We start from the raw sequence: 21,933 nt of genomic DNA, 5'->3' as shown, positions 1-21,933 counted from the left end.
GGTCACACATTATCTATTAAGTTTTTAAAAAATCTTCTTGATGGAAAATATCCTTGAAAAAATTTTAAAATCTTAAATCTTAGGGCATATTTTCTAGTGCCTATAATTTTCAATAGCTCACTTCATTTTTGTGAAAATTCAAGACATAATGTTTGGAAGGTGAATTGTATCAAACTTAAGATTAACAATTTTAAAATGCAGTAGAAGAGCAAGTCTTGCTTTCATTTTCATAAAAGTTTTGTCCTTGCCCTGGCTGGTGTGGCTCAGTGGATTGAGCACTGGGTGGCCTAGGAACTGAAAGGTCGCTGGTTCGATTCTCAGTCAGGGCATATACCTGGGTTGTGGGCATGGTCCCCAGCTGGAGGTGTGTGAGAGGCAACCACACATTCATGTTTCTCTCCCTCTCTTTCTCCCTTCCTTCCCTGCTCTCTATAAGCAAAATAAATAAAATCTTAAAAAAAATTTTTTTTTTTTTGTTCTCCTGTTTGCTTTTACTGAAAATGTGTGACTTTAGAAACTTTGGGTAATTTGAATTGCAAATAAGTGGACAGTATTTCTCTTTATTTAATTAATGAGATTTGTAATCACCACTGTGTCCCCTAGATCTAGAGGAATTAAATTTGACTTAGTTGGTGGTCAAGTGCTTAGCATCCTAATTTTTCTTTTTAAATGTTATTTTCTTGATCACACACACACAAAAACCCCCAAAACCCACAAGTTAGTTGTAGAAAATACCCAAAGTCCAAGAAGAAAGTGGAGTACTCACAATACTACCACCTAGAGGTGGTGATGGTTAACACCTTAGGTATATTTCTTTTGTCTTTTGTCTACACAAACACATTCACACAATTTTTTATTTTTTGTCTATGCAAACACATTCACACAATTTTTATTTTTAAAAACATGATGGAATCATACTGTATGAATTTAACTGATTAATTCACCACCTGCTCCATCAGCATTTCTCTTACTAAATATTCTGCAGCTTTTTTTCAAATGACTGCCTATAGTAGTGTTCCTTGATGGAAACTACTGTACACTCATACTTTCTGCTTTGCTTTGTTGCAATTCACAGATAGGCTTTTTTTTTTCTTTTTTTTTTTTTTAACAAATTGAAGGTTTATAGCGACCTCGCATCTAGCAACTTTGTCATTTTTCCAACAGCATTTACTCACTTTGTGTCTCTTTGTCACATTTTGGTAATTCTTGCAATATTTTGAACTTTATTAGTATAGTTGTTAGGGTGATCTGTGATCAGTGATCTTTAATGCTGTACTGTTGTAATAGTTTCTAGGTGTCATGAACTGCGTTCATTATATAAGATGGTGATCGATTTATGTTGTTAATCAATAAATGTGTATGTTTTGACTGCTCTGACTGGTGGTTACCCCATCTTTCTCCCTCTCCGTGGGCCTCCCTGGTTCCTGCAACACAAGAATAATTTGAAATTGGGCCAATTCGTAACTGTACAATGGACTCTTAAGTGTCCAAGTGAAAGGAAAAGTGCATATCTCTCACTTTAAAATCAAAAACTAGATGTGATTAAGCTTAGTGAGGAAGGCCTGTTGAAAGCCTAGATAGGCCCACAGCTGGGCCTCTTGTGCCAGTTAGCCATGTCATGAATGCAGCAGAAAAGCTCTTGAAGGAAATTAAAAACACGAATGATAAGAAAACAAAACAGCCTTATTGCTAATATAGAGAAAGTTTTAGTGGTCTGGATAGAAGATCAAACCAGCCACAGCATTCCTTAAGCCAGTGCCTTATCCAGAGCAAGGCCCTCTCTTCAGTTCTGTGAAGACTGAGAGAGGTGAGAAAACTTCAGAAGAAAAGTTTGAAACTAGCAGAGGTTGGATCATGAGGCCTTTAAAAAAAGAAGCCATCTCCATAACATAAAAACGTAAAGTGAAGGAGCTAGGTCTGATGTAAGTTATGCAGCAAGTTATCCAGAAGATCAAGCTAAGTTAATTAATCAGGGTACCGACACTAAACAACAGATTTTCAGTGTAGATTGAAACAGCCATATATTAGAAGGAGATGCCATCTAGGACTTTCATAGCTAGAGGGGAGAGGTCATTGCCTGGCCTCAAAGCTTCAAAGGACAGGTTGACTCTTATTAGGGGCTAATGTAGTTGGTGACTTTAATTTGAAGCCAGTGCTGATAATGCTCTTCTGGAAATCCTAGGGCAGGGCTCTTAAGAATTATGCTAAAGCTACTCTGCTTGTACTCTACAAATAGAACGACAAAGCCTGGATGACAGCACATCTGTTTACCTTGGCTTACTGAATATTTTAAGTCCACAGTTGAGACCAGTTGGCTCAGGGAAAAAAAGGTTCTTTTCAAAATATTACTGCTAAGTGACAATGCACTCGATTACCCAAGGGCTCTGATGGAGAGGTACAATGAGATTAATGTTGTTTCCTTGCTTACTAACACAACATCCATTCTGCAGCCCATGGATCAAGGAGTAATTTTGACTTAGAAGTCTCATTATTTAAGCAATGCATTTGGTAAGGCTGTAGATGGTGATTCCTATCTACAGCATAAACCGAAAACCTTCTGGAAAGTATTCATCATTCTAGATGCCATTAAGGATGTAGGCAATTCATGGAAGGAGATCAAAATACCCACATTAACAGGAGTTTGGAAGAAGTTGATTTCAACCCTCATGGTTAACTCAGAGGGGGTTCAAAACTTAGAGGGGGTTCAAAACTTCAGTGGAAGAAGTAACTGCAGATGTGGTGGAAATTGCTTGAGAACTAGAACTAGAATTGTCTGAAGATGTTACCAAATTGTTAAAATCTCTTGACAAAACTTTTAAGGATGAAGAGTTGTTTCTCAAGGATGAGCAAAGAAAGTGGTTTCTTGAGATGGGATCGGCTCTTGGTGACAACAAAGGATTTAGAAATATTATATAAACTTAGTTGCTAAAAGCAGTTGCCGGGTTTAAGAGGATTGGCTCCAATTTTGAAAGAAGTTCTGTGGGTAAAATGCTATCAAATAGTATCTCATGCTACAGAAAAATAGTACATGAAAGGAAGAATCAGTTGATGCTGCAAAACTTCATTATTGTCTTAAAAAATTGCCACAGCCACTCCATCCTTCAGCAGCCACTATCCTAGTCAGTCAGCAAGACCCTCTACCAGCAAAAAAGATGATGGCTTGCTGAAGGCTTAGATGATGGTTAGCAATTTTTAGTAATAGAATATTGTAATTAAGGCATGTACTTTTTTAAGGCTATTTATTGTATAGTTAACAGACTACAGTATTATGTAAACTTAATTTTTATATTATTGGAAAACCAAAAAGTTCACGTGACTTTTTATTGCTTTATTGTGGTGGTCTGGGACCAAACCCACAGTATCTCTGAGGTATGCCTCTAAATACCTTTATCACCTACTCAGATCACGATATCTAATGTGGCCAGTAGCCAGAATCCACCACATACCCCTTCATTCCCCCAAAGGTAACTACCAGCCTGACTCTATGGAAGTTATTTTCTTGCTTTTCTTTATTTTTCCCCCACTTGTATTAGCATCCCCAGCACTATAGTTTAATTTTGTCTGTCTTTGAACTTTTTATAGATGGAATTATTATAGTTTGCATTCATATGTTCTGTGCTTTCAATATTTTGTTTTTAAGAATCACCCATATATAGTGAGTAGCTGTAGTTCATTTCTTTTTTATTTCATAATGTCCATTTGTTGAGTACACTAACCATGTATTTAATTGATGATATGTACTTTGGTTGTTTATAGCCTAAGTTACAGATTGTGCTGCCATTAACATCTGGATGTAAATTTTGATGTGTATAGACATATATATTTCTCTAAGGAATCCAACCCTAGGACTGACATTGCCAGGTCATAGGGTATTTGTATCTTTAACTGTACCAGATAATGCCAGATTCTATTCTCAAATGGTTGGACCCATTTTCAGTGTACCTGTTTTATATCCTAACACTATTTAAACTTTAATTTTAGTTCTTAAAGATGTGATGATACCTCATTGTGGTTTTAATTTGCATAATTTTGTGTGTTCCTCATTGTTAGGTTAAATACCTTTTAATGTGAATATTGGTCTTTTGGATATTCTCTTTGGTGCAGTGCCTAATTCACATCTTTTGCCTATTTTTCTTCTGAGTTGTTTTTTGTTTACTTATTTACATGGTCTACATACAAGTTCTTTATTGGTAATATAAGTTGCAGATATCTTCTCCAATTCCATAGGTAACGTTTTTATTCCATTAATGGTGTCTTTTGCTGAACAGAGGAACTTAATGTAGTTCAGTTGGTTAATTTTCTTTTTGAAGGATTATTTTTTAAGTTTATTATATTTAAATACATTCTGTGTCTCAAATAGAAGTGTGCTTAAGGTATACACATTTTGTTTTTTAGATATTTGCTTATAGTTCACTTTTCCAACGGCAGTGTCTGAACCTTTTGGTAGCCATCTCGCTCTCGCCAACAATGCATGCGTTATTTCCCCACGCTTTTGCCAGAACTAGAGCCTTGGGATCAGTTTTGTCAATGTAGTAGACTTCCTCCATTCATTAATGAATAGTTTATCTTAGTTTTACCTGTGGGGCCAGAGATAAATTCGCATCATTCCAAGAATGTAACAGTTAATAAACATAATTGCAAGCTTAATACTAAAATTTTTCTTTAGCTTTTGATTCTGAGAAGCATTTCCAGCCAGTAGGGAAAAGAGATAAAAATGTAAAAAGCCGTTTTCTTTCTTATAATTTAAGTCATTCTGATTTGGGCTTAAATTAATGAGAATAAATCGATGAAAACTTAATATAGTAGATAAATGGACCCATGAAATTTTGATGAGTTAGAATTTTGTGGATTTCCCTTACACATTTCTGATGTAAGAGGTAGAACCTTGATTTTTACCTACCCTCTTCACACACTTTTATTCAAAGAAGACGACATCCCGTCCCAACTTATCTCAGCTCCTTTTCTCTCCAAACTCCAGTATTCATTCATACTCCTTCCTAGTTTTGGGGCGTGAGGTAGCTCCTGAGTTTTTCTTGGGAATGGGTGGAATTTAGTTCTGAGGCTGTGCAAGAGCGTCTGTTGGAAGCGTTTGTTAGATGAAACTTGGAGTGGAGCCCTCCTCTACACTCATGATTTGTTCCCACTGCCTTACTTTAGTTTAGACCTTCATTATTTTCACTTTTTTCAGTCTAATTCTTCCTGCCTCTGGATCTCCCCATGCTTGACAGAATGAAATTCCTAAAACTCTAATCATTTCCCTGACTGTGGAGACTCTGCAACAGTCAAAATCTTAATCCCTCAGCACACATTGTCTTATCTACCCTCTTGCTAGAAAGATCTCTAGCCTCCTCACATATCCAATTCCCTACACACCTACTGAAATCTGCCATTTCTTTGAGTTTGGAGTGTTCTTCTACATTGCTCATCCCATTATTTAGAACTCCTTCCTTTCTCCCCACTACCAACCCATTTGTTTACTGGTTAATGTCTCTTATTTATTAATTTTTAATTTAAAATTTTTAAACATCTTTTAAAACTCAGCTCCTTACTTTCCATACTCCATGCCCTCTTCCCTCAAACATAACGACGTACATGCCTTCTGCTTACTGCTACTTTTGTCTGTATACTGTTCTCACTGTGCTTTGTAGTATAGTAGATTTGATTTTTCCCCCTACTCAGTTCAGCTCCTTGAGGGCAGGGCCCTGTTTCCTGCTCCCAATAAGCCTCCCTCCCCCAGAAACTAGCATGGTGTAACTTATAAGAGGCACCTCATAAATGTTAAATGAATGATTGGATGCAAAGTTTCATCTAACTTTCTTGATACATGTATGAAAAGAACTTGCTGAGAAAGGTTGGTTAGAAAGGGAAAACCAGTGCACATTTATAAGTGGCTACTGTGCTTGGAGGATTTGTGGGGTTTTGCTCACCTGGGTGTCCCTTGGCCGTCACAGAAGGATGCCCTGCAGTGGTCTCGCAGTCCGGCCGCAGTGGAGGGGGAAGAGCCAGAGGACACCGCTGACGTGGAGAGCTGCGGGTCTAATGAAACCAGCACTGTGAGTGGTGAAAATGATGGTAAGTGCCCTTAACAAGGTGGGTGGAGAGCCACAAGCAGTTGCTAAGGACTGACTTTATTTCCCTCCCTTCCAGTGTCACTTGATGAAACATCTTCAAATGCATCCTGTTCTACAGAATCTCAGAGCCGGCCTCTTTCCAATCCCAGGGACAGCTACAGAGCTTCCTCCCAGGTAGGGAGGAGAGTTGGTGACTAGGCCGGGCACAGACAGGGCTCTCCCTCCTGCGGTTAACTGTGAGCTCGTTTGAAGGGTGGAGAAGATCAATTTGGCCTCCACCTGTTAGGAGCATTTAAAAGTGGGTCGTAGAAAAGTGGGTCATAGATCTGAGAGCAGAGTGATTTGTTTCTTTTCTTTACCATGGCTGGGTAATCCAGGGAGGAGGAGAGCACGGTGCAGAGGGGAGACGCGAGCCTGGGAGCCAATGCTTTGGATGATGGCCCTTTCATTCACTCACTTTGGGACTTTGGGCAAATTCCTTACCTGTAAAATGGGGATAATGATAGGTTCTTTTCAGCTTGGGTGAGGCTTGGCACAAGGGCTGGCACCTGGCCCAGTAACAGTCAGTGCTGCTTTCGCCATTGCCTGCCCAAGCCGGCTGAGTACAGAATCTGTCTTACAAGACAGCGAGTGGAGACATAGTCGAGAGGGAACTGCCTGCGTGGCCCTGCAGGTGACTCGGGCTCTTTCTGTATTCCCTCTGGGAATATAGGCAAACAAGCAAAAGAAAAAGACTGGGGTGATGCTTCCTCGGGTTGTCCTGACTCCTCTGAAGGTAAACGGGGCCCACGTGGAATCTGCATCAGGTACGTGTGAACTCTTGATTGTGGTGCTCCTTCCTCAGGTCCTGGGCACCTGCCTCCCTCTGGCAGCAGTTTCTGACCTCCAGGCAGTGCGATGCCAGTAAAGTCAGGAGACCTCCTCTGGCAGGCAGCACGCTGTGGTGGTGAGACCTGACCTAGGCACCAGTGCTGGGCTCCACTGTGCCCTCGCATTTGCCTCACAGGGTGGTTGTGAGGGTCCAGTGAAGGAACATGCAGGTGCTGTGTAAAAGGTGCAGTGCGGTACAAACTGAGATGGCAGTTTGGCATTCTCATGTGATATTTTAAAGCCAGCCCATGAGGTGTTGAGCTCTGACAGCCCAAGGCTGGGCCGTGGAAGCACCCGGTATTGCTGGCAGCATTTCAGGGAGAGCTGGGAGAAGTAAGCTTGTCTGAGAGACATGGCCTGGCGGGTGATACTTTTGACCAGTGGAATGCTGTGTCTTCAGGGTTCTCGGGCCGCCACGCCGATGGCGAGAGCGGCAGCCCATCCAGCAGCAGCAGCGGCTCCCTGGCCCTGGGCAGCACTGCTATTCGTGGCCAGGCTGAGGTCGCCCGGGACCCTGCCCCGCTCCTGAGAGGCTTCCGGAAGCCAGCCACAGGTGAGTGGCTTGGCACTCATTTCTTTGCCTATAAAGGGGGCCCCTTGCAGGGCAAGTGACATTGAAATCTACTCTGCTCCTTTTAACCAGTTTAACTTGGGTGGCCCTCCATTTTTTGTTTGTTTTCACCTTGCATTTTGCTTACTCTGTATATAGATCTTCTCTGCTAGGCTGCGAGAGAACTCCCTGTGGGCAGAGATGGTGCCACGTTGCTCCTTGTATGTCCCTGTAAGGGCCTAGGCTGTGCCCACCTTGGTGATACTGCTTAGTGTTTCAGTGAGTGGAAACTGCTTCTGAGCTTCTCTGTGAAGAATTCCAACATCCATTTTCTTTCTTTGATAACGTCCTGCCACATTTGTTCTCAACATTTCAGTCTCTGTCAGATGCCCTTTTCTATGACCCAATCAGTGTGTTGAATGGAAGCATAAGTGTAATCTGGGAGATGCAAACAAATTCAGTAGTATGCACCTCCCACATACCATAGGGCTTCTTCCAAGGCCAGTATGCTGTTTGCTGTTTCAGGATTTATATCTCAAAGCCCACATGCAGGCTTTTTGTAAATGGGTCACAAGAAACAATTAAGAGGACTAGCTTTGGCTTGTCAAAGTTAGAATAAACCATTGACCAAATGCAAAATAAGTCTGCTTTTCCAGCTGATGAGCATTGCTGAATCTAAGGTCTCACAGCTCTGTATTCTAAGTGATTTTTAAAAGTTAAAGTAACATTTGCTGAGGCTTCTGTGAGAGCTATTGGCATTCAGTAGGCTTTAAACAACACATAGTACCTTCCTGCATGGAGATCTTCCGTGCGTTCACAAGGAGACCTCTGCAGATTTTTCCTGTAGTATGCTCACGCGCTTCACTTTAAACAGCTTCCATCATTTCACCAGTTGACTTGTGGAGCCTGTTCTCCAGCTTTGGAGGGAAGGTCAGAGCCTGCCCCCTGCCTGGTTTTCTGTGGGAAGAGTGTCCTCTTCAGGCTGTGACTCAGCATGGTACAGTCTTGTCTGAGAGGCTGCAAGCCCAAGTGCTCTCTTAGGTTTGGCAATGACAGTGATCTGGAAAGAATAATTGTAACATACAGGTTAGGATGGACTGGACAGTTGAGCAGATTGTGTGCCAGTAAATTCTGAGTAGCTTGGGTGCTGCCACCAAAGTTATTTCCCCTCAGCATTTGCTTTTTTGCTTTAAGAAGCTGAAAATCTATACCTTGCTTTTTACTGCTTCAAAAAAATCACAGGTCAGATGAAGCGCAACAGAGGGGAAGAGATAGATTTTGAGACACCTGGGTCCATTCTTGTCAACACCAACCTCCGGGCCCTGATAAACTCTCGGACCTTTCACGCCCTGCCATCCCACTTCCAGCAGCAGCTCCTCTTCCTTTTGCCTGAAGTGGACAGACAGGTACGGATAGGCAGCCTCCTCTTTGCTTCTCTCCGGGCTTCTGTTGTCTTTGTAAGTTTTTTATTGGATTATTTGCCCGATCCTTCTAGGTGGGAACAGATGGCCTGCTGCGTCTCAGCAGCAGTGCACTGAATAATGAGTTTTTCACCCATGCGGCCCAGAGCTGGCGGGAACGCCTGGCTGATGGTGAGTAGAGGTTCTCATCTCTGATGGCTTGAGAGCTGCTTGCCATGGGTCGTGTCACTCATCTCCTGGTATTTGAAACTCAAAACACTCATTTTCACCAATCTCTCCTTTTTTTCAAAGGGATATTTGGTATAAGGCAGGCTTTCCTCACAATACTAATGAAAGTGGCAGGGGTTGATATGCGCCATAGCTTTAAGGAAGGTTCAGAGTATTGGGGCTTCCACTATCTTGCGTGTGTATGTATCCATCTTCATTGCCTCTTCATCATTAAAACTGTCCACTCCTGTTTTTTCCAGTAAACATGATGTCTGGATGGGTGGAAGAAAGTGCGCCAGGGCGCACTAACATTTCTAACATTGACCTACATGTTAATCTTCATTAGATGCTCCATTTTAAGACATTGTCACTTGGAGTGATTGTTAGCTTCTCCTAATTTAATTTTGTGGGGCAGCAACAAGGGGAGTGTGTTGGGAGGTCCCTGAGATGCGCCCCCCGCCACAAGTTTCACTGATTCATTAGGAAGACCCACAGCACTCAGCATAGTCTTCTTCATGGCTCTAGTTTATTACAGCAGAAGAATGCAGAACAAAATCAGCAAAAGGAAAAGACGCTTGGGGTGAAATTCAGGGAAACTAGGAGTGAGCTTCCAAGGTCCTCTCCCAGAGGAGTCTCACAGGATGCACTCAGTTCCCCCACCAACGAGTTGTGACAACACGTGTGAAATGTAGTCTGCCAGGGAAGCTCACTAAAGACTCGGTGCCCAGGGTTTTATTGGGAGCTAATCATGTAGCACGCCTGTGCCTGGCACATGCCCAAATTCCAGATTCCCCAAAGGAAAGCAGGTGCTCGTCATAAACTGTTCTTGTTTGCAGAAATGGTTTAGGCACAGTGAGCCATTTATATCAGAGGGTGGGGATCTTCCCAAAACCCAGGTTCCTAGATGTCAGCCAAGGGCCAGACTTGTAAGCAGGCCTTTCTAAGGGTATGCAGTCAGGCGTGCTAGGTTAACTTTTTTTCTGCACAGGAAGTAAGAATGGTTCTTTTGTTTAGTTGGGTTTTGTTTTGCTTTTTTGAACAGTGTGTTGCTTGCTGTTTTCTGACTAATCACCCTAGGGAAGAATGGATTTCCCTTATAACAGACGTGTTAGTTCAGTCTTGAGTTAAGAGCATGATGTTAGAGATTCTTTGGAGGAGACGAGAACCAGCATGAAGATAGCGAGGGTGAAAAAAAGATTTCCTAAACTCACCAAAGTCACGTGTATTTTGAAAACTAAGGAGGCAGAGCTGCTTTCTGTAAGTCTCCTGAATATCCAGAATGCATGTGCTGAGAAAGTGTTATTTCTCTCTAGGTGAATTCACTCATGAGATGCAAGTCAGGATACGACAGGAAATGGAGAAGGAAAAGAAGGTGGAACAATGGAAAGAAAAGTTCTTTGAGGACTACTATGGACAGAAGTAAGGCACTTGGTTGCTGTGAGTGTTGGTCCAGGCTTTTAGGGGATAAAGACACAAAGTCATGCGTACTTCTGTGTTGTGTGGGGATGTGGAGATTGCAGTGACTTGGTTCACTTAACTTAATGCCATTCATAAGGAAGCTACCAGGGGTTTTCCTGTGGTTAGTGTTATGCACCATGCAGATTTATTTTGTTCCGAGATACCTAATATCTGGCTCTGTGTCATTCATAGAAAGAAAATAGACATGGCTTCTCTGCCCTGTAACTGATGATGTGCGTTTGGTTTGCAGATTGGGTTTGACCAGAGAAGAGCTGTTGCAGCAGAACGTGGGTCAAGAGGAGGCTGGAATCAAGAGTGACTTGCGTGTCCCGGGAGAATCAGCACGGCCACAGCGTGGTCTAGCCACCCGGCAGCGAGATGGGCATTTCAAGAAACGCTCTCGGCCAGATCTCCGAACCAGAGCCAGAAGGAATCTGTACAAAAAACAGGAGCTAGACCAAGGAGGGATTGTTAAAGATGCACAGTCTATGGCACCAGACATCCCCCTCTACAAGGAAGGGGAGGCTAAGACTGACTCAGCAGGTGTAGGCAGTCCCCACCTGCCCAGCACATCCTCTACAGCACCTGACCCTGAGGGTCCCAGATTCACAGTGGAAACTGGGGCTTCTCGGATCCAGGCCGATCCAGACGACCTGGCACGGGCCTCTGCCTCTCCAGACAGAATTCCCAGCTTGCACCAGGAGACTGTTGATCAGGAACCTAAGGATCAGAAGAGGAAATCCTTTGAGGAGGCAGCCTCTGCATCCTTTCCCGAAAAGAAGCCCCGGCTTGAAGATCGTCAGTCCTTTCGTAACACAATTGAAAGTGTTCACTCCGAAAAGCCACAGCCCACCAAAGAGGAGCCCAAAGTCCCGCCCATCCGGGTAGGAGGCTCTTTCCCCTTGAGGGCCAGGAGATTTGTGGAGCCCCTTCACAGGGCCCTTGTGTTGATTGTGTGGGTGTGTAGAGACCTCTATAAGAGAGCCATTCCTGAGACCAATCTGACAGTCAGGGGAATGAGGTTCCTTTCTGCTTCATTTGTTTGTGCATTCTGTTGAAGTTATCTCTAGAGGTCAGAATCCTGTGGGGTTTTGAAGTTTTTTACTAGGTAGTGTTAGATTCTTTGTATAGTGACTTGCATGTTCCCACCAGAAATTAAATTTAGAAGTGTGGCATATAACCGCCCTTGAGCAGAACCTTCTTGGAATGGTGTGGTGGTGTGCACAGCCATTTTAATTTTACCACGACGATTTAATTTTTAAGGAAAATGATTTGATTGTCTAGGCCATAGGCCCAAAGCTATTAGAATCCCAATTTAGTTTTACAGTGCCTCGGTCTAAACATCAAGTCAATTAAAACTGTTTTCTAATTCTTCTTTTGCAGATACAACTTTCACGTATCAAACCACCCTGGGTGGTTAAAGGTCAGCCCACTTACCAGATATGCCCCCGCATTGTCCCCATCACGGAGTCCTCCTGCCGGGGCTGGACTGGTGCCAGGACCCTCGCAGACATTAAAGCCCGTGCTCTGCAGGTCCGAGGGGCGAGAGGTCACCACTGCCATCGAGAGGCGGCCACCACTGCCATCGGAGGGGGGGGTGGCCCGGGTGGAGGTGGCGGCAGGGCCACCGATGAGGGAGGTGGCAGAGGCAGCAGCAGTGGTGATGGTGGTGAGGCCTGTGGCCACCCTGAGCCCAGGGGAGCCCCAAGAACCCCTGGAGAGTGTGCGTCAGATCTACAGCGAACACAACTACTGCCGCCTCGTCCTCTAAATGGGGAACACACCCAGGCTGGAACCGCCGCATCCAGAGCCAGGAGGGAGCACCTGGCCTCTCTCAGAGAGGAGGAGAGCTGCCCACCACAGAGGGCACCAGGCGCAAGTGGGCCAGAAGATGCCTCCCAACTCCCTGTTGCTCCCACTGGGGATCAGCCATGCCAGGCTTTGCCCCTGCTGTCCTCCAAAACCCCAGCACCTGAGAGATTAGTTGAGCAGCCTCCGTTGCATCTAGATGTTAGAACTGAATGTGAGTCTGGTTCCACTTCCTGGAAAAGGGGTGATGAGGAGCAAGGAGCTCTTCTCTCCATCATCAGTGGTCCCGTTCCGTCTCTGGTGGGGGATGTTGTATTAGAAGACAGGACTGGCCAGACTCTGGACAGTGACAGTAATCCAACCATGAAGGATCCTGTGAATGTGATCCCCAGTTCCACCCCTGAATCATCATTGGCTGGCTGCCTACAGGACAGACAATTTGATGACGAATTAGGACTTGGCGACTCATGCCTACCCATGAGGGAAAGGGCTACTAGAAAAGAAGACTTGAAAACTGAGGCTCTCATCCCCAACGGTGCTGCTCCTGGGATGCCTGGCCTGTCAAAGAATGAGGCAGTGGGACAGCCCGAACCAGGCTCCAGAGAGGATGTTCCATCTGTTGAGCCCCAGGTCGGAGAAGAGTGGGAGAGGGCTGTTCCCCTCATTCCGGCATTGCCTGAGGGGTTGACAGCTGAAGAGGGTCTAGATCTCCCCAACTGTCCTTCACTCTGGGCAGTGACATCTCGGGGCTGCATTGACAGCACAGGCAACGACGGCAAACAGGCAGAAGTTGACAAGCTGAAAATCAATGGAGACTCTGAAGCACTGAGTCCTCACAGCGAGTCCACAGACACAGCCTCTGACTTTGAAGGCCACCTTTCTGAGGAGAGCAGTGAGGCTGACCCTAGTGATGCCACAGTGATGAAGAGATCCTCAGTGGTGGACAAGGAGGAGAAACACGATTGGAACCACTCTGCTGCATGCTCCAAGGTGAATAGTGACCAGAATCTGGTTACAAGGACAGACAGGGTAATTGCCTCTCAGAGCTGGGTCTCTCGCGTATGTGCGGTCCCCCAGAAGATCCCAGATTCCCTGCTGCTGGCTAGTACTGAGTACCAGCCGAGGCCCACATCCCTGGGCAGGCCTGGGTCCTCAGTGGAGGCCACTAACCCACTTGTGATGCAGTTACTGCAGGGCAACTTGCCTCTAGAGAAGGTTCTTCCTCCAGCCCTCTCTGGCAGCAAACCTGAATACGCATGCCTCCCACTTGCGAAAGAGCAGGGGATGGGATCTTCGCGAGATTCTGGGGGTAACAGTTGCGTGGTTGGCGGGAGCAGCCCTGACAGCTGTGAAGCAAGCACTGGTCCTGCCAGGCTGGAGGCTGCCCAGACTCCAGGTGCGCCCCAAGAGATTTCCAAGACCGTCCCAAGTTTAGATTCCCTGTATCCAGTGACAAATCTGACGGCTGCCTTTGGGAAAGTAGAAGTGGATTCCAAAGAACAGTTCTCTCCCTTTAGTTTTGAAGAACAGAAGGAAGGCCGTGATCTGTCCCAGTGCAGTAATTCAAACACTGCCCCAGGCAAAAGCCCAGGAAATCTCACTACCTCGAGAGCCCCTTGTTTCTCATCTCCAAATGTGGTCTCCGTGGATCCTGATCAGACAGGTCAGGCCCTGGGTGATCAGAACAGTGCTGGAGGCCAAGGGAAGAAGCTCTTTGGCTCTAGGAATCTGGTGGCAGCTCTTCAGTGCCCCCGGCCTGTGGAGCCAATGCCACTGCCTGCTGATGCCCCTCCAGGTTTTCCCAGTAGGAAGTTGGGGACAAGTAAAAACTCTGTGTCTGGTGGGGTACAGACTGTCAAGGAAGACTGGGCTCCAAAGCCACCGCCTGTCTCCGTTGGCAGCATCAAGAGTGAGAAGAGTTTTGTTGGGGTACCTCCTCTCAAGGCGAATGCAGAGAACAGAAACACAGCAGGGCCTGGTCCTCGGGATCTGGTGGATCACTTGCAAGCGATGCCCTTTGTCCTTGACCTGCCCTTCTGGAAATTGCCCCTAGAGCCTGGGAAAGGACTCAGTCAGCCTCTGGAGCCTTCTTCTATCCCCTCCCAACTCAACATCAAACAGGCATTTTATGGGAAGCTTTCCAAACTCCAGCTAAGTTCCACCAGCTTTAATTATTCCTCCAGCTCCCCAACCTTTCCCAAAGGCCTTGCTGGAAGTGTGGTGCAGCTGAGCCACAAAACTAACTTTGGTGCGAGCCACAGTGCATCACTTTCCTTGCAGATGTTCACCGACAGCAGCACAGTGGAGAGCATCTCACTCCAGTGTGCGTGCAGCCTGAAAGCCATGATCATGTGCCAGGGCTGTGGTGCATTCTGTCATGATGACTGTATTGGACCCTCAAAGCTCTGTGTATTGTGCCTTGTGGTGAGATAATAAATTATGGCCATTGGAAAAGTTGTATATTTAGTGTGTGTATTTTGATAATGATTGATCTTTAATCTGTATACAGAATATCATTGATATATAGACTCTGTCTCTTTAGGCAAGAGCACTCTTGCCTCTCCCTAAAATTTATAGTGCTAAAGGCCCTCTTTGTCACAACCTTCCTGTCTTGCTGGAAGGGTTTCCCACAGGGCAACTCATTGGGCTGCTCAAGCCCAGCCGGCCAGCTGAGCCTTCATGTAGACAGAGCCTGGTGTGGCATGGGGAGCCTGCCTGACACCCAGAGGGACTTGAAACTGAAGAAGGAAGGTTGTGTTCTCTATGGAGGGAACTAACCTACCCGAACAAGTAGAAATGCCAGTCTTCCACTGCTCCCTCCCTGCCATCTTTCCTTATGCTACTGAGGGAGCTGATGGTTGGGGAAGAACCAGCACAGGGTTAAGGTAACTCCTTGCAGTGCCCACCAGGGGGCTCAAGCACCTGCTGACCTCAGGGTCACAGTTCATTCTGATGCCGGTTGATGGAGCCCTTTTGACCTTTGGTTCTGTTGCTGAAGCAGATTTGGGACTTTGCTGTCTCATTACAATCCACTGGCCCACAAGAGCTTTTGGAACCTTGAATAGACCTGCTTGAACAATGGGGTCGGGCATAAGGTTGTCTGTCTTAAAATGCCATCTGTAGACCTTGTAAGTCAGATGTCCAGATGTTTGGCAGGTCAGTGTCTCTGCCTGACACCCTCCTCGTCACTTTGGACTTATGGGAGCGGGCATCTCCATGCACCTGTGTATGTGAAAGTCATTTTACATTTCAAAGCAGTGTGTGTTTCTTATTTTTATATTTTTAACTCTTTATCCTTGGATGTATAAAGTGAATTTTTGGGCTTCTGTAAGTATGCTCTATGCACCTCTGATGTTTTATCATGTATTTATATGTTGTACACAGTACTGGCCAATTCTGTAAATGGATGTATTGTACAGAGAACATGAACGTCTCTCCCTTTACGTCTTGGGCATCACTGCATTAAAATGGTGTAATAGACTTCTCTCCACCTGTGTCAGAGCCACTGCATGCTGTGCTGCCCGACCCGAGGGTGGAGTGATTGACTTGGGATCTGCCAGGTTGGTCTGGTGCCTTGTCATGGGCTACCTGGCAGACCTGCTGTAGCCTGCAGAGCCACCGGCAGCCTGCCTGCCTGCTGCTGAGCAAACGTGTCTTGCTCCTCGCATCTCTTCTCCAACCTTCACTGGCTGCTCACTGCCATATGTGACAAATCACCACCACCAGTGTTAAGTGCTTCTGAATTCAAGGGTGAGCACCCTGGGCAGCCCCCAGATGGGCCTTCTAGACCTAGCGCCAGGGCCACTACCTGTCAGCAATACCTGGGACCGCGCGCTCCTGGGGCCACAGGGCTCCTTTTGACATACTTTTGACAGCAGGTTGGGAAGGCAACAGCCAGGCCTGCTGCCTGCCTCTCTCCTAACACAATTCTAACAAATAGATGTCTCCATAGGTATCTTTCCTCACCCCGCTTCCTGCCTTATTTCTTGTACCTCGACTTGTTGCAGAGTTGAGAGTCCTTGTTTAACTTCAGTCTCCCTGTGTGAGTGCTTCTGTGTGAAGTATAAAGTCGGTGTGACCTCAGCAGATCTCATTTCGTCCGCAAGGTCTTTTTTATTTTTTTTCTCCCATCTCATCCGATGTGGCATTCTTGTCATCTGAAGCCTGAGTGAGAAGTTGGCAATGACGTGGTGGTGATTGAAATGCAGTATTGGCCAAATCCAAGTTGTCAACTTCAAGAGTCTGTTTACCAAAGACAGGGAGCAGAGGCCCAAGTGTGTTTGATCCTCTTCTTCCTTCTGTTGTGACCTTTGGGGCCACTCTAGGGTACAGTTTGAAACTGGTCCGGTCTGTGGGGCTTCCCAGGGAAAGCACTGCTCTTGTATGTCTCTTGTGGCATTGGAAAAATAAACCTGTACAACCTGCACTGTGGTCTCAGTCATCTTCTGTGGCTGCCCCACGGGGGTGGGAAGGAAGATCAGGCTGGAGTGCAGAAGCAGCATTGAAGGGGCAAGTGCCAGCTCGCTCACCTTGGCTCTGGGGCCAATGATGTTGTAAGGAGCTCTTCTGTGCGGTGAGACCTAAAGGCACAACTTGTCAGTTTCACGGGTCCTCAGACTGTGTGATGTGGCAAACTTCCCCACTGTGTGCACTGGAAGGCAGAAATTAATGAAAGGGATGAGGATGCTCATCCTAACTGCCTCCCTGGGACTTGAGATTGCCCGAGAGCTTCCCAATGGCTGCTAGTCTGTGGGGAGGGCCAGCGGTTCCAACCTTGAAAAGCCATAAACACGGCGCCTTTGTGCAGCGCGCAGCAGCAGGCAGCAGCGAGGGCGGTGTTGGCATAAGGTGGGGTCTGATGCTGCTGAAGCGAGGCTGAGTGCATGCCAGTCTGCAGGGGTTTACTTCTCAGCCCTCAGACTTGTCTGGAGCACTTAAATACATGGTTTTGTGCTTGGCAGGATCTTAGTATATAAATGTGCCAAAAGTAAAATGATGGGAAGTACAGAACTAAGAGAATGGTCTGTTAATTTGCTGCGAACTGGAGAAAATAGGCTTTGTGTAGTGGAACATTTTTGGGGGCAGTTCAAGCTGCAGTTGTGGTTCTGCCGTTACAGGTGCAGTTGGACAAGTTCTGATGGGGCTCTGTGGTGACTGGGCAGCCGCCTGGTGGTGAAGATGTGTATGTGTGCTTTCCCCTCACAGAATCTGTCCGCACAGTCTGTGGGAGTTTAGAATCCATTAGCATTCTGAGTTGATCTCGTCGGGGAGGCAGAACAGTGCGGTGAGTCCGAGGACAGGCCCTGCTGGCTACCAGTGCTGTGGCTGGCATACTCGGCCTCTGCCAGCTTTCCCATCGCTGAGTGGAGGCAGTAGTTCTACTTCATAAAGTTGTTAGGGCCTCACACGTGGGAAGTACTCCAGACTGTTAGCTTGCACCAAGCCAGACAACGACTGCGTAAATTTACAGTAGAAATCTGTACGGCACCTGTTGCCTCACCTGCTTGACCCTCACCTGAGAAGGGAGCTGTGGTGGTGCAGACCTCTAAGGTGACATCTGGCTTGTGGCCTCATGCTACAGTCGTTGAACTCACAGTACAGAGTTTAGAGACTGGTAGGGGAGACATTTTATTCATGGTCCAAAGGACAAGAAAACCTAACGTTTCAGAGTCTGAAAAAGAATGTCTTACTGGTCTGTTGTGTTCATTTGCTTTATGTCCAGCCTGCTCTTGGGGAAGTCAGACCCTGCGTGAAAGGGGTGTGGGTTCTTGATAGAGGAGCCCTCCTACATCTGGGGCTTCAGTGGGCCAAGCACCTGCCTGCTGTGTGCCCTGAGAGGAGGTGGCACAGGCTGTGTTACCCCTGTGTGCCATGTAAAGTGACAGGGTAGGCTTTGTGGCCTTAGGGATTAAAAGGTGAAACCAAACCTTGACAGGGCCTTTTGTTTCCTCTTACCTCTGCATCAATTTGAAAGCGTGGAATGAACATTTCTAACTACCAAAAGATGTAGACAGAAGCTCTATTTAAAAAAAAAGAAAAAAAAGTAGAAGCTGTCGTTGCAGTGGCTCTTGGCCTTTCAGGGAACAGGCTCCTTCAAGAGCCTGATGGAAGGTCCAGGCCCTCTCCCCAGAGGAATATGTGTGCACGTGAGTTGTACGTGCTATTTCAGACGGTGCAAGAGCTCCTTAGACAGCTGGGCCCCTCATTTAAGAGCCCCTGACTGATGGTGAACCTGATCGGGGTTTATACGAAAGACCGAGAAAGGGAGATGTGACTTTGCAAAAGATTCTTAGGGTTTTTTTTTAACTACTAAGCTTCTGTAGTGCATTTTAAATTATTTTTAAAATGCAGTGACGTACATGGTCTTCCCTGTCCATCACTGAGTGAAGTGAATGAAGGTCGCCTGTTTGGTCACTGCAAATTTTCTTTCCCTGCTCTAAGGGGCACTCCCATTTGATGTTCTGTACACTGTTAACAGCAGTGGTCAGGAGCTCTGTGAAAAGAAGCCAGACCGGGATTGAGCAGTGCATCTCTGTCCTCCAGCAACTTCTCGGAGCTACGGCGCTTCATCCGAGGTAAGTGCTGACCCAGCCGACCAGCACGGTCTGCCTGTGGCTGCTCTGGATTCTGGATGTGCTGTCCCAGGTTATGGGGGTTTATGGTCCCTTGGTGTTTCTCAGCAGCAGTAGGTTCAGTAGGACAGACGTGTTTTCATGGTACTATTGAAGATTTGCTGCATGTGCTGGCCACATGCATGTGAAAAGATAGGGTGCCCAGGTGTCTACTTGCTACAGTCCTTATGAATCTTAGCCCCAGAGTGCGCTCTCTGGGGAAAATGGCTTCAAACTACTAGCCTCTTTTTATTTTATATATTTGGCAGCTGAACAGAATTTCTATTTTAAAGAGATTCTTCTGCCATTACAAAAACAGTGTTTTGAAAACAGCTTCTATATAGTGTGTGTGTAGCAGTAAAACTTGTGTTTTTGCACTTAACTCACATGGTCAAAATTGTTTTTAAACTCGTGACAATTTTGTTCCTACCCATATTCCTGGAAGTTTTTTTTTTAAGTTTAACCTAAATGATACAGAGGATGAAAAGAAAGGTTGCGCACAAGCAAATGTCTTTGAGAAAAGCAGCCCTTGTGTCTCCTTCATGGTGGGATCCAGGGATGTGGGTCGAGTGGGGTGTCAAGTAGTGTAGGTCTGGGACCAGCAACGGTGTTTCTGCAGTTTTCCTAGCCAGCATCTGGGGACTGGTTAGGTGAGTTTGGCTTCTGTCCGAGGAAGAGCTACGCACTGGGGTGAGGGGAGTGGGAAGGGTGCAGTGTACAGGGAAAGAGCTGCGTTTAAGACCTGGCTGGGTCACTGGCTGAATTGAGAGGAGGCGCTGCCAGCTCATCTGTAAGTGGAGGTGAGGGCACCTTTCTGGGGAGGGGACTGCAGGTTTCAACATGGTGCCCGCAGAGACCTGCTGGTGCTTGGTGAGCACCAGTGAAGGAAATGACAGATACATTTGCTCAAGGAAAGTTACCGAGCACCTCCGGTGTGCTAGCATTATGGCGCGGAAGAAAGGCGGAATCTAGTAGTAGAATGTGACTCAGTGCCAGGCTGGATTTGGGAGGAAGAGGCCTGGCTAGCCATGCTGCTGTTCAGAGGACACAGTGGAAACAAAGCATTCGGTTTGTTATTCAGTGTTTATTAAGTAGATTCAGTCTTATATATGATATACAGATTCAAAAGAAAAAGGATTCCACATACTTATGAAATCAGTGCATTTAGCAAGTAATACCATGGAGACAACAGCTCAATGAACAGCTCATTGGTCTTTTGTTAAGTGAGGGAGAGGGAGTTGGCCTGTGCTAGTCATTCCACAAACAAAACAGAATTTAGTTGCATCACATAGAGAAGAAGACACAGTCTAAGAATTAAAATATTAAGCCACATTTACTGGAAAAACTCACTATATAGAACACAAAGAATTTTTTATAGAGCATTGAAGAGGAAGTCCTCACCTGCTTAGAAGAGCCACATTAAGTTGCATAGGTGCATATCTGTAAAAATATAATTTAGAGGTGAAACCATTGATTAAGTACTAAAGAGTCACCTTTAAAAGTTGGTGCCATCAACTGTTTGCCGTAAGTGCCATATGCTTATCGTCTGGGAAACCCCCTGCTCCTCCCCAGAGGTGATGTCTCGAACCCAGATGAAGGGCTGGTGCCACCTGCACTGGAGTCTTAAAATCCCGCCTCACATAGTGAACGCGCGCTCTTCCAAAAACTATCAGAATTATGCCAGAGGACTGACGACTTTGGGTTGTCCCTAAATCCTGGGTGGCTTGACCCTGAAGGTCACATGAGTCATTTTGACCTTCCCATCCCAGGCTGCTGGGAGAACTGTGTCCACCCTACAGCTCTGCGGGAAGCCCCGCTTTCACTTGCTGTCTGCCCGCGCAGTCACCCACCACTGGCCATGGGCGGTCTCTGCTCTGACCCCTGCTTCTACATGGACTGCATGGTAGACGCACATGGGCCACCTGCTGCATGGAGATTTTTCTGAGCTTAGAAAAGTGTTTTTCAGTAAATCTGACTTCCACGTGGTGTAGGGGTTTTTTTTGTTTTTGTTTTTAGGTGGAAACATAGGTAAAAAGTGAGAGGTTTTGTTTTGTGGCTTTGCTAAGCAGATGAGCTTAGTGAGGTGCACCTTCCTCCTCAAGAGCGGGTCTTGCAGAACACACAGGGACTGGGGCGTCTGTACATGTAAACAGTACACTTTCACTGAGTCCAAAATTAGGAGCAAAAATACAAAGGTTCACATTGGTCTTAGGTAGATACAGGCGAAAAAAGATCGAGCTCTTTAGCCCAGAAACAACAAAAACAAAGTTTCTAAAGCACCACTAAATTATATAAAAATCAGACCATGGACGGCTTGAAACTGGTATTCTGGTGAAATACTTTACTATCTTGTAAAAAGTTTTACAAAAAATTACAAATTAAATGTATCAACCCTCTGAGTTCAAAGCAGCATTTTGAAAATGAACTGGTAGTTAATCCTGTAACCACCCTGGAGTCTAAGTGGCCCTTGGAAATATTAGGGATGGCTGGGATCCACCTGTCTGAAATCCTCCACAACTCTCCAAGCCCCTGCCTGCCCCCGCGTCCCTGCTGTCTTGGATGTGCGCCGTTGTACAAGTGGAGAGGGTGAATTTGTACAAGTGGATTTCAGGTGCGTCACACTGTCGCTGGTCTGCTAGGTGACCTGCCACTAAGACCAGTCCCCCCCTCTGGATTCGCCTCTCTCTCAGGACTGGCCCCTGCAGAGACTGGAGTTGGTGTGTGCTACTCTCACCTTTTCAACTTTGGATCCCAAATGACTAATTTGTGCCCTGAGGCGCTCCCTCCTTTAAGGATTTTAAATGGTTGTGGGGCAGGGCTTTGGGAGAAGGCCGTCTCTAGGGGACAGTGGGGGTGAGGGTCCGCAGAACCAGCCCTTGGGTGCTTCTCCAAGTCAGGAGGAGAGGGACGGGGTTGGAGCTGCATCTTTTAAAACA

At 46.1% G+C, this 21,933-nt stretch overlaps 1 protein-coding gene across 2 annotated transcripts in view; it reads left to right on the top strand.

The window, feature by feature from the left end:
- Positions 1 to 16,806, top strand: part of ASXL1 (ASXL transcriptional regulator 1) — a 69,860-nt gene extending 53,054 nt beyond the window's left edge. Inside the window, exons 4-12 of one of the 2 annotated variants that reach the window (XM_054573894.1) lie at positions 5,952 to 6,072; positions 6,148 to 6,245; positions 6,784 to 6,877; positions 7,342 to 7,494; positions 8,734 to 8,897; positions 8,987 to 9,083; positions 10,433 to 10,538; positions 10,828 to 11,461; positions 11,961 to 16,806. In XM_054573894.1, the coding sequence (XP_054429869.1) occupies positions 5,952 to 6,072; positions 6,148 to 6,245; positions 6,784 to 6,877; positions 7,342 to 7,494; positions 8,734 to 8,897; positions 8,987 to 9,083; positions 10,433 to 10,538; positions 10,828 to 11,461; positions 11,961 to 14,819 (4,326 nt within the window). In that variant the 3' untranslated portion in view covers positions 14,820 to 16,806. The remainder of the gene's footprint in view (positions 1 to 5,951; positions 6,073 to 6,147; positions 6,246 to 6,783; positions 6,878 to 7,341; positions 7,495 to 8,733; positions 8,898 to 8,986; positions 9,084 to 10,432; positions 10,539 to 10,827; positions 11,462 to 11,960) is intronic. The other variant, XM_054573895.1, reaches the window with a different exon arrangement.
- The last annotated feature ends 5,127 nt before the right edge of the window (positions 16,807 to 21,933 follow it).

This window comes from Pteronotus mesoamericanus, unplaced genomic scaffold, assembly GCF_021234165.1.
Source record: "Pteronotus mesoamericanus isolate MK-2021 breed Mesoamerican mustached bat unplaced genomic scaffold, CSHL_Meso_final contig_25, whole genome shotgun sequence".
NCBI classification, from domain to species: Eukaryota; Metazoa; Chordata; class Mammalia; order Chiroptera; family Mormoopidae; genus Pteronotus; species Pteronotus mesoamericanus.
Note: the sequence above shows the minus strand (reverse complement) of the source record. Positions and strands in the feature narration are given on the sequence as shown.